We start from the raw sequence: 12384 nt of genomic DNA, 5'->3' as shown, positions 1-12384 counted from the left end.
TTCAAGGACACAGGGCAGTTTAATTGTTACAATACTGCTGCAATTCCCTCAACAGTTTTCATCTCGGTGCGTAATCAACAGTGGATATTTTTTCACTTGATATGTTTCTGACCTTTGTGTGTGTGTGTGTGTGTGTGTGTGTGTGTGTGTGTGTGTGTGTGTGTGTGAGGTCTTCCTTGTTGGTATGATTATGCTTGGTAATAGTTAGTGGTCTTGGCAATATGAAGGACTGGAAGGTGGCCACTGTGTATTTTCCATTTTCACCCAAAGGCTGTGGCTGTGAATAAATGTGTTTCTGCCTCTTTAAATAAAGCTTAATGAGCTCTGGCAAGAATATAATGGAAAGTATAAAAAATGTTCTATCATGTTGTTCTTCATTGTTTAGTTGAGGGCTTTTAGCTTCTGACTTAAGTAAGTGAACCATACCTTTACAGCAGCGTTACAAAAAAAATACATGTTTGAAACAAAGAATTGAAGTTTTATGATAATGATGGGATTGAGTACTTTGTCCACCACTGATTAATCGCTGATACATAATTTGCTGCTGGCCTGGATTTTTTCTGGTATGCGGCTTTGAATCTAAGAGTCCAAAAATATGAAAGCAACATAATGTCAGAACCAGAAATCTCAGAGTGCCACTGTGACTCGGTTGGTGGACCGTGCACCCCATGTGCCGGGGCTGTCGGTCCACCAGTATGGCTTCGACCCGGTGCCCATTTATTACATGTTGTCCCCTCTCTCTATCCCCTTTCCTGTCACATCTTCAACTGTCCTATATGCTCAAAAAATAATCTTAAAAAAACAAAAAACATAAATAAAACAGAATTCTCTGTGCATGTTAACACAGCCTGCATCCGTATGCACCTTAACTCATAACCTGCCTTATTACAAGTGTAATAAATAAGTCTTTCTTTGTTACTAATAGTATTAATATACCTGTGATTTCAAAGGGTCAGTGGGAAATCAAATATATGTTTGTCAGTTGGGCCACAACCTTAAACTTTACTGTTGAAAATCAGCTCCAAATGTATCAGGTAAGCTTCAAAACTGTGTTTGCTAAAGGTAGTGTGTGAATTTTAGCTAGAGGATATAATCAGTTCCAGGATGTTGCCCGTGGTAACATGCTCAACATTTTCTCACAGGGGTGAATGTTTTTCAGAGAGAAAACCCACTTATATCACACCATCCAAACAAGTGGTGTTTTCTTTGTGTTGCAAATAAAGTTGGAGAAGAGAAATGACTTGATGTAGAAGTTCTTTTTCTTTGGAGGCTCATGCATTTTACCCAGAGCGCCTCATACACAAGATATGAAGTGTTCTTCATGTCTTGTGTATGAAAATATGAAGAGGAGAGGAGAAAAGGGAAAGGGTGAACTGGTGAAAGGGTAAGAGTTCATGCTTAACTTTGTCTTGTTCCTTCTAGCTCTCTTCGCACAAAGTCTCTGAGCCAAACATAGAGAGTGCAACCATACGACAACGATACACAATTCTCGAGCTGAGAATTTATTTTTTTTTTTAATAATTGACAAAGTTTAAATATTTTAATTGTGCACATTAATAAAGATTTGCACAAACATACTGTATATGCAGTGGTAGAAAATCATGCTGCTCTTAGAAAAATGTTAACATTAACATTAGTTAGTGTTTTCTGTTTCTGAGTTTATTGCTTATTTTGGTATGATTATTTGGGTGGCTATATTTTTCTTACTTGTGTGTGAGTTTTTTTCAGTAATTGTAATTTTTTTCTGCCTTTCTGTTATTTGTTTAGCATTTTTTTTTTTTTTTAATTTCTTTTCATATTATCTATCTGTGTGAGACCTTATTTAGACTCAAAATTGTAATCAGTAGTTGTTATTGTTATAAATTTGCTCCACTTTATAACTGGGGAAGACCTGGAGAAGACCTGGCCTCCCCTGCATATTCTTGTTTCTACTTTTTGTTTTGTGTATGCCTTTTTACATGTGCAAAACAAACCAAATCAAATTAAAACTGCTCACTCCAAAGCAACCAGTCTCCTTTGTGCTTTGGTGTTTTAAAAAGGTTAGTTAAGGTTCACCAAAATAACTTAATAACACACACACACAAAAAAACTGAATGATTGAGGCAGCAGTAGTCCAGCAATTCCACTAGTCTGCAAGGTAAAATGACTGAAGGAGACTGGTCGGTTCGGACTGTCTGATGGCATTAAAGTGCTTAAAATGTTGTAAATAAAGCATATAACTAAGCTGATATAGATTCTTTTGGTTATACCTTTTTTTAAACCAGCTAAAATATATTTTGTGCCGACTCCGGTCACAGCACTTCACTGCTTATCTTAAATGCTGATGCTCCTCTCCAACCCCAAATAATCTGCGCTATCCCTTTAAAGTTATAGGAACATGCTTTATCAAGAACAAAACTGACCGCTTTCTTTGGTCATACAAATACATAATGAACTAAATTCATTCTGGTGTAATTCGTGTTTTCCCCCCTTTCTGACATTTTAAGCAATGCCTCACTCAAACAAATAAATGGATCACTATTAGCACACCGATGACAGACGTATGGTCATTAAAAATGTGAAGGATCACCCCAATTACCCCTGCACTGACCTTTTAGTGTCAGGGTTCCTAATTAGTATGAGAAGTATCTAACTCTATGGAGAAAACTGAGGAGAAATGCTGTAAATGAAAAAGAGTGGGTCATTGCAGCTCTGAGGCTATAAGAGGGGTCCTTATGTATAATTAACTTGATACGATGGTTTAAATATGTTGAGAAATATGTGTAATTGAGTCTTGTATCTACAAATGTATATTAGAAAGGAAATCCACGCTGCAATAGAATTATTAGTTTTTGACAGTTCAGACAAGGTTGGTGAACATAAATAGTTCTTTTCTTGCTTGTTCCGTATGAGCCAATACTCTAATCTGTAATGTCCTCAGGAGACACAGCTTAAGAGTTTTTTCATTAACTGAAAAAGGTGAGTATAACTTAGTGGGCTCAGACTTTCTGTTTGAGCTTTTGCTCTCAAATATTTTACTTGTAAATTGCCTTATTTCATAGTAATGCCAACATTTCTGCACCGGAAAATGAGCTCAAGCCCCTGGAATACCGTCCTGAATGTGGTCACATTGTCAGTGAAGTTAGACTTTCATTACTTGTGGATCAGCTTAAAAAATGGTTCATGTTCTTACAGAGAAACGGTCTTCAGCTTCCCAAACATGAACTTAAATATAGTCTTGCTTGTCTTCGATATCATTTTAATTTTTTTGGGTTTTGTTGACCAGAATACAAATATTGAGCTTAAAAATCAAAAGGTTAGAATAACTTTGACCTTGAGCCGATTGATGAGAGTATTTCAAATTCCATTTTAGTTTGCATTTTTCATGAGTTGGCATGAAGTTCAGGTATTCCTCGAGCAGGTTAATGGTCCTTTCATTAATATTCACTCAATACTGCATTATTGCCGCCGTCTATTCTGTATCCACGAAAGTCTAGACAGATGTGTTTTTTATATTTTGTCAGAGGGTGAGGTACACAAGCCAAAGTTTTGATTTGTTTTTTCCATGTTATAAAGCAGCATGGTCTGAACCTAGTGCCAAAATGATTAATGAATGTCACTGCTGTTAATTTACTTTATCTCATTTGTCACACGCTCTCACAAGTGTTACAGTATTACAATACTGAAACTGCCTTGTGTTGTCCTGCCCTACTTTTTTTCAATCGATATTAATATTCACTGTAAGAATTAGGCTGAGTGTGTGTGTGTGTGTGTGTGTGTGTGTGTGTGTGTGTGTGTGTGTGTGTGTGTGTGTGGGTGTGTGTGCCTGTGATGACAGCATGAGTAACCCAACACAGCACCACTCCTAAGTCACCACAGGCTTCTTCATGTTGTTGTAGTGAAGTGAGCTGTCATCAGCTGTCATCAGCCGTTTAGAAAAATAACAAAATAACTCTTGAGACATTTTAAAAACAAGTTCAGCAGAATTACAGGGTGAGTAAGCCACTTTTGTAGTCAACCAGTAATGATGGGTTTAAGACATACACTGTAGAAAAACATGGATGTGATATGTCACTCATAGACAGGCGTGTTTAAGTAGCAGAGCATCTATCACTCTGCACAATCCACAGTTAGAACCATAGGCACTGCGTTCAGTCAGTGGAATGAGCAGGCCAGATCATAAAAATGAACATTTTGATTAATAGTGGATGAGTTGCAGGTGGGAAATAGAGAGCATCTCCCCAGTAAAAGAGACGCCATTAACTGACGGATCACAGCAGCGGTTTTCCTGAAGGAATCTGTTTGTTTTGGAAGGAGCGAATTGGCTTATACTGTATAAGGGATTAATAGCAGGTGGGAAGAACATGTGCAAGCATTTACGCACGAGGCAACAGTGTAACTGTTGTGTGTCTACAGAAGAGTTTTCTTTTCATCTGTGCTTTACACGCATCATTTTAGGTTGTTTAATGACTGTTCCTATATTAAGTTTATTACTCAACTATACTGACCACACAATCAAATGTTCTTAGACTGAGTTTCTGAATCTTTTCTTCTCTGTCTCTCTCTCACTTGGGAGCGTGAGTGTGCATCACTCTTTTTTTATCAATATAGAAAACAATTGGAAAAATCACCTTTCACTGACTAGGGTGATACGCTTAAACTGCAGTGGTTCTGGCAGCAGTACAACTATTATCATAGGTCTTTGAGGCTCACTGCCATCGTGTATTTTATGGCAGGCTATGTTTTCAAATGAATCATTCTTTGACCTTTGACATTCTTTTGATTGTAACTAAGATATACATTAAAAGACTAATATAATGACTTCTGGGGGAGATCCTGACTCTTTATGGAAAATTGCCACAATGTCGCAGCGTTAATGATCAGTGAGTTGAATGGATAACACCGATCCAACCTTTTGGATCAGTGTTATTCACCTGACAACTCTAACTGTAGCAGAATTATGGATATGTAGTGTATCACATTGCTATGGCCAATCTGTGAGTGATAAAATGTGGAATAAGTGTAATTTGGATGAAATACACTCTATCAAGGTGGCCTGTCAGTGAAAAACATGTCAAAGCAAACGGTAAACTGGTGTTGTAGCACGTCCATCTCGCTTAGATAATAATGATCCTGCTTTGTGCTCGCTACCCGAGATCTATGAAAACATTCATCACTTTCCTCTTTCTGAGCTTTCTCTTTTCCTCTCCAAGCCGCTTTACATTGGCACCATATTGACAGTCTGCACAGGGTTGACAGACTGGATCTGGAGCGTGAGGATTGATTAAATGTTCCATTTGATCACAGACTTTCTGAAGAAGATGGATGGCCCTGACAGAAAAGATACAAGGGAGTGAATTGATTTCCATGACTTGAATGTACACGGGGCTCGTGCACGCACAGACACACAAAGGCATTCAAAATGTCTGAAAATGGAGCTATAATTTCTTGACTTTTGCCTTTTTCTGCCTTTTTGCTTGACTCCACAGATAAATCTGCAGAGGAGAATGAGGGTCACGGGCCTAATTACCCAGGGTGCAAAGCGCATCGGCAGCCCAGAGTATGTCAAGTCTTACAAAGTAGCCTACAGTGATGACGGGAAGACCTGGAGAACATACAAAGTCAAGGGCAAAGATGAGGATATGGTGAGACGCACACGTGGGCACACAAACACGGGCGTATACACCTCTCTCCGCTCTTCCGCTTTAGTCTCACTCTGTAATACACAGACAAAGATACACACATGCTCACACTCACACACGTGCACACACAGCGACTAGAGACTGTGGACTCAGTCAAGGGCAGGGTGGAGGACATGATGAGATGGCTTTTTAATTAGCTAGCACACACCGGGCCCATCTTGCTGCCCCTTACCCCCCCTCCACTTTTATGACTTCTAGATTGAATTTTTATACTATTTGGGGATGAACAGCCACCAAATAGGCCACACAGCGTTCTATCATTCTTGACAGCAAACCACGGCTGTCCTCCATTTGGCCGAGCTCCGAATGACCCCAAACCTCTAAACTTCTTGTCAAATTTATCACACCAAACAATGAGTCTGGACATGAATATTCTGTGATGTCAGGTTTATTTGAGATCTGTCTTGTATTTTTCTTTTTTAGCCTGTAACTGACTTGCCATACAGATATCACAAATGTGCACCATTAATTGTAAATTTGTATTGGGGAGAGTGGGGCAAGGTGCGCCAATTATTTTTTCTTTTAGGCGAAGAAAAAAGGAGACAGAAGCAGGATAAAAGTGTTTACTCTCACTTCAAGATGTCTCCTATGAATAGAAATTATATGAATGCATCTATGACAAAGGGCCTTGAAAATATGACTTTGGAAAAAAAAAAAGTGCTCCTGTGACTCAACTTGCCTCAGGTTAGAGTTACGTTGATCCAAGTCAGTGGGTAAGTTGAACCATCTGGGAGGAAACTGATAATGTACTGCGCAAAATACCCCGGGAATCAGAGGTGGTTTTGCCAGAAGATTTCAAACTATGACTCATGATGGAATTCTTGCTGGATACTCTCCAATTTCAGTATTGGAAGATGTCAAATCTGGAGAATATCTTATCTCTGGTTTGGGACTACTTTGACACTGTCAGAATAAAGAGTTAATATATTTTTTCAATATGACTAGTGCCATACTTTGAATGCCACACGTGCTTAAATGACTAAGCGTGATGATATAGCATAGATTTGGTAATATTCTAGCCAATACGAGTCTACATATTTCAATATATGGTACAGTATACAATTTGAGGCAAATGCTGGCTTAGTATTTGACCTGGTGTAAAGCATATAAGAAAATCTTCAGATATGTTCCAGATACAATCCAGAACAAAAAAAAGAGATCATAAAAAAAAGATATCTCTCTAATACATTTTCCCTTTCCACATAGTCTTATTTCTGTCTTAAAGCCAATTGAAACAACATAAAAACAACCAAATAAAGTTTAATGCAACTCTACGTAAGACAACCGCTGTTGTAAATATGGACAGCTGTGATCAGAAAGTAAACATAACCACTCAGTGTCTTCTTCAGTGTCTTTGCCTCTGCCATTATGTGTGTAGAGACTGAACCCGGCTATGTTGATCACTTACCCGGCTCTGGTGCTCACAGAGTGCTGTAGGAATGAAGTGTCTTTGTAGGCCAACCAGCAAAATAGCATCGCTCTGGTTCCCTCCACAAAAGGCTAATGGGATTTTTCGATGCGATTCTGCATTAGTGCAGAAAATAATCTCTGTGGAGAAGAAAAGTTTATGAAACTTACATGTTTTGTTCAGCAAGATAGTCACCAGGAGTGAAAAGCTAGGCTATAAATGAACCACACTGTAGCACAATGTTACACCGACTGAATGACTTCTGTTCTGCATGATGACGTTTAATGTCAAATAAGGTGGACAATCACTGTAGTCTTATTTAGCCACTTGTTAGCAACTGCCTTTTTTTGAACACTTTAAAGCTTCAGAATTCATGTATGAAATATTTACTGACATATTTTATGTCGTAGAGCAAAACCTGAAAATCTCTTAAGCTTGTGTTAACCACAGACATTATTTTATATTTTTTTAAAGCCCATTGAAAAAAACGCATGAACTTTGAGATGAAGGAACTAGATGAGCAAATATGCTAACTAATTACCGGGTTTTAGGACTCATTCCTGCAGCACTATATTCCGGCGCTGCTCCAAGGCAGCATTCCCCCAATCAGCACTCTCACGGCCAATGATGGGTGCTTCCTGAATTTATGGTCACTTGAATTCACACATGAATTCACAAAAAACACAAATAATGATCACAGCTGCCTAGAAACAGGGTTGGTCAACTTACCCACAGGCTCATCTTTCCCCACTCTCCTCTACAGCATTTTTTCGAGGTGAACGTGGTAAGTGTATGAGCAGACTGCGATAAATACCCGTACAGTTGGACCTGTCAGTGTGTTTGAAGTAGTTTCACGCCTTCATCCTTGACCTGATATAAGTTCGAGGATATTTTTCACATTGACCTTTTGCCACTTAATGACAGCTCCTATTTCCTGTACTGCATGAAAACACGCTCCTCTATCTCTCCCATGCTGTCTTTCTCTCTCTCTCTCTCTCTGCCTCACATATGCAGTACATCAGTCACTCAAATCAGACAGTTTCTGTCGGACTATCTCGGGTCATTTGGATAAAACACTCCAGAAGGTATAGCGATATAATTGGAGCCCTAATTTAAAACACACCACTGTTCTTATGAATTACGGGCTCAAATGGTGCGAGAAATTGTCTATTTTTCCCTGTAATTCTAGCTCATTGACCTTGAATGACAGCAATTTGTTGAGTGTGGAGTAGACACTAGAGACAGCGCCAGATAGACTGCCACATTATGGAAAAACTGATCTGATTCACCACCAACCCCCCCCAACCCACCCCCGTCTGCTGTTATTTCATCCCCTGCAACAGATTTTCAGAGGAAATGTCGATAACAACGCTCCATCAGCCAACTCCTTCACCCCTCCCATTGAAGCCCAGTACGTGCGCATTTACCCCCAGGTCTGCAGGAGGCACTGTACCTTACGCATGGAGCTGCTCGGCTGTGAGCTAACAGGTGAGTGAGCTCAGCTTCATCCGACACCAACACACAACTGGGGTTCATCCCAAGCAGGGTTGGGTAGTAACGGATTACATGTCATTGGGACTAATCAACCCATATTATATTTGAAAAATGTGTAATCAGATTATAGTTAGTTATACTTAGTTAAGTATGTCAGTTTTAAAATTATAATTGTTCTATCATTTTTTTCATGATAATCAATGCTCTATTAACTCATAAAAGGCCGTCTAACAAACAGGTTTTCTTCGCAAAAATGTTCTGAGACGTTTAAAAAGAAAAAAGAATATTTGTGGAACTCAAATTTCTGTGGTTGCATCATGTTTTAGTGTAAGGTGCAACATTTCCATTCATTTTAAAGTAATCCAAAAGTATTCAGATTAGATTACATTTTTTACAAAAATTGCCATGTAATTTGTATTCAGTAACTTACTGCATTTCAAAGTAATCCGACCCAACCGTGATCCCAAGTCTCTTTAATTGCATCTACGTTTCTCTCACTTGAATCTTTCCCTTGCTTCTTAGTCCTTCCTACACTGAGAGATGTAAGATAATTAGTTTTTAGAGTAATGAAACATCTTTTCCTCTGAAGTATCAAGTGAAGTGATGTCTGTTTCTGACAACACCTACACAGCTGGATCTAGTAGGCCACACCCCCTACCTTCATAACTCCATTTATACAAACTTACTTGTATTTACATTGTTATGGGGTCATTTATCATAGTTTGCCATATTGACAGGCTACCTGCTCATCAGTAGTGAGTAAGCTAATGCCACTACTAGCATTGTTCCTTTACAGCGTCAGCTCTGGTGTGATTGTATCCTTTCAGAAGATTTGTAATCTGGCCTTGAACTGAAGCGTCTTTTTTGGAGACAAAGCAAAAATAAATCCATAATGATATCTTTAACATTGAATGTTTCCTGACTGTTTATCTGTTTTACTGTGTTGTTACTGTTAGCGTGTTCTCATCCACTGGCAATCCCATGATGCCTTGGGTTGAGTGTTGATCAATCAGAGGCTGTATTCCTGGTTTGTCATGTGTGTAGCTCTGGTCTCAAATGCATTGCAAAAACTGTTTTAAAATAAAATTTGCAGTGATAATAGTAATGAGCTCAACCTTGGGGTAGGCATCACATTAGTGCGCTTTCCATCACAGCTTGGCACATTTGAGTTACAGCGATCCAGTGCAGAGAAGAAAATAACAGGCACGAGCACTTACACTGTTTCTCTGCCCACCTGTTCAAATGTGCCAGATGTAATGGTGGAGTATGTATACATCACGGTGTTCAGCTGGTGGTGCAGGTAGCTCTGCTATCTTATGCTGTCACAGTTGCCATTTTTGCCACATCTGCAAGATAGCAACTTGTGCCTGGTCTGTGGGGCCATGGGTGTAAGGCCTCAAAATTAACGCAAAATGAAGACGTGGCCCAGCACGTTTGCTATCTTGCACTCGGTGCGTTGGAGTAAAAGTCAGTTGCGTCTTAGAACTAAATCTCCTAAAACCTGGTTGAAGTCTCTCCTCTCCCCGGCTCCTAAATCATCTCCCCCACTCCTGCCCACCGGCTCCTTCTTCAGGAGCGTCAGCCAGCAGAGCTGTGTAATAATAATAATGATAATAATCATGAGCTGTAAAATATAATTTCAAGGTGCTTAAGTGTAAAACAGAACCAGTTACATATCTGCATGACATTTACAGTTCAGGTATTGTCAGGTATTGTGATGAGAGCCAACTTTCTGATAGATTTATTGGATGTTTGGCCTAAACTTGCCTGTGCATTAATCAAGGTACTTGTGTGCAACTGATCTCTGGTGTATCCCGCTGTGCACTGCTGGCAGGGGCAGGACAGGGCAGGATACCCCTGCGCCACCCCTGTGCATAAGATGGCAAAAGTGGATTTGGACACACCTTGAATAAATTAAATCCATTGCACCTTACGCTTTCCACTTGCACTTTAGATCAGTGTAAGACAGAGCCCATGGTGTGTATCTAGGAATCATAAAATGATTTGAAAATCCACCACAATGAGTCATGCACAGTTGTTTCATGCAGCATTGTTTATTAGGTTACAGCAATGAAAATATACTATATATAGGGGATGTAAGGTCAGCAAGGTTAGAACAAATCTGTTTATTTTTGTTGTTGCCAGGCTGCTCTGAACCACTGGGAATGAAGTCCGGCCATATCCAAGACTACCAGGTCACAGCCTCCAGCATCTTCAGGACTCTCAACATGGACATGTTCACTTGGGAGCCCGGAAAGGCCCGGCTGGACAAACAGGGCAAGGTCAACGCTTGGACAGCTGGACACAGTGACCAGTCACAGTGGCTACAGGTAAGATACAATCTTAGCTAAATCTGTTAGTAGCCACTGTAGAGAATAGATCAATGTACAGTATTAGTCAGCAAATGAAGAACAGACAGTCTGGTTCTTGCAGATGGCTTTTTCACTCTGCTGAAAGATTAGCTCTTTCTTCCCTGGCATAGTAATTGATGGTGTGCACACTGTAATGTATGACAGTGGATTCAACTACATGTCATAGGGAAAGACCTAATTGACATGTACTGTATTGACAGTTGTGAAGGAAATTACATCTTGAAATCCCACCTCTTTTAGCTAATATGCTTAGAAACAGTCAGTAATAGGTAGTCTTTTTTTTTTTGATGCCAGTCTCTTTTGAATCCAACACCCACACTGCCTATGTTGGAAGACTTTAGCCTTGTTATCTTTGGCTGCAGCCCAGGTTTTCTATCTCTATGAAAACAGCCAATCCATTTGTTTTCATTACAGTAACTGATGGTTGAAACTGTCTCCTGAAAGGGACAAGGCATGTCTCTAAGTAAACGTTTACACCCCAGTCTTTCTGCTTAACAGTATGTGAGATTGATGGAGGCCTCGGGAGATTTAAGATACATATCAAGATTCAATCATGCCCGGCGTGCCCTCACGTATGGCCTCATATATTGGATTTTTTTTTTTTTATTGTTCTTTCTTTCTAAGATAAAAGCCAGTAAATGTTCTTTGCTTTTAGACTGAGAAACCACATCTTACTTCAAGCTGTAAAACTGATAGCATAGAAGAAATTGTGATGTGGATCATCTTCTCAGGGAATTGAAGATCAGAGGGATTTCTTTGATTTCTTGGCCTTTCTGCTGCACTCGCTCCACGCATACCACCTCCCTAGCAGTGACACAGTTAGCGCTCTGTAGTCACACTGACTTGTCTGGCCGTTATTAGATTGGTCAGGTCTTGAGTCAGATATGTTTTTTATTACGCTGAAAGCTTTTTGCCGAGGGTGAGGGGTATGCAGGGCTGTATGGCGGAGGAGACAGGTACTTAGGCAGGCCCTGTCCAAGACCAGGGAGCTCGGCTAAGCAAAATTGATTGCTGTGGGTAAAGGAAAACTTGTGGTCTCATATTACATGCTGTGCAGGCAGGAAAGGGGAGATGCTATACAGACGCAGTGAGAAAATCAATGGCTTCCACTGCCAAGGACCATTTCTGCGCACACAGGCATATACAATATCTCGCTTTTGAGGAGGAGACATTAAGAGTTATATACTGTAGAGTGCTATTTCACATTTAGACTGATACAGCTGCTGGAACTGGCTGTTTTTTTATATTAAGTGATGGCCTTATATGCATTTGTCAAACTCCCACCGTCAGTGTCTTCTTTATGGTGGTTGCCATGGCAAATAATTGATTCTCAGTGACATTACTGAATGACTTTAAACCTTACAGATTAATGGAATTAATCAGCCTTAATGACAAATTAAGTAATCCTATTAATCAAGACAACTGCTCT

The 12384-nt window shown here is 39.7% G+C and overlaps 1 protein-coding gene across 2 annotated transcripts in view; it reads left to right on the top strand.

The window, feature by feature from the left end:
• Positions 1-12384, top strand: part of edil3a (EGF like and discoidin domains 3a) — a 165976-nt gene that overhangs the window by 108467 nt on the left and 45125 nt on the right. For both annotated transcript variants that reach the window (XM_084729008.1, XM_084729007.1), the window contains exons 6-8: positions 5469-5624; positions 8433-8577; positions 10729-10913. In XM_084729008.1, coding sequence (XP_084585134.1) covers positions 5469-5624; positions 8433-8577; positions 10729-10913 — 486 coding nt within the window. The remainder of the gene's footprint in view (positions 1-5468; positions 5625-8432; positions 8578-10728; positions 10914-12384) is intronic.

The sequence above is a fragment of the Lutjanus erythropterus genome, chromosome 10 (assembly GCF_056507025.1).
Source record: "Lutjanus erythropterus isolate fLutEry1 chromosome 10, fLutEry1.hap2, whole genome shotgun sequence".
Taxonomy (NCBI): domain Eukaryota; kingdom Metazoa; phylum Chordata; class Actinopteri; order Lutjaniformes; family Lutjanidae; genus Lutjanus; species Lutjanus erythropterus.
The sequence above is the reverse complement of the archived record's forward strand: the minus strand, read 5'-3'. Positions and strand labels throughout refer to the sequence as shown.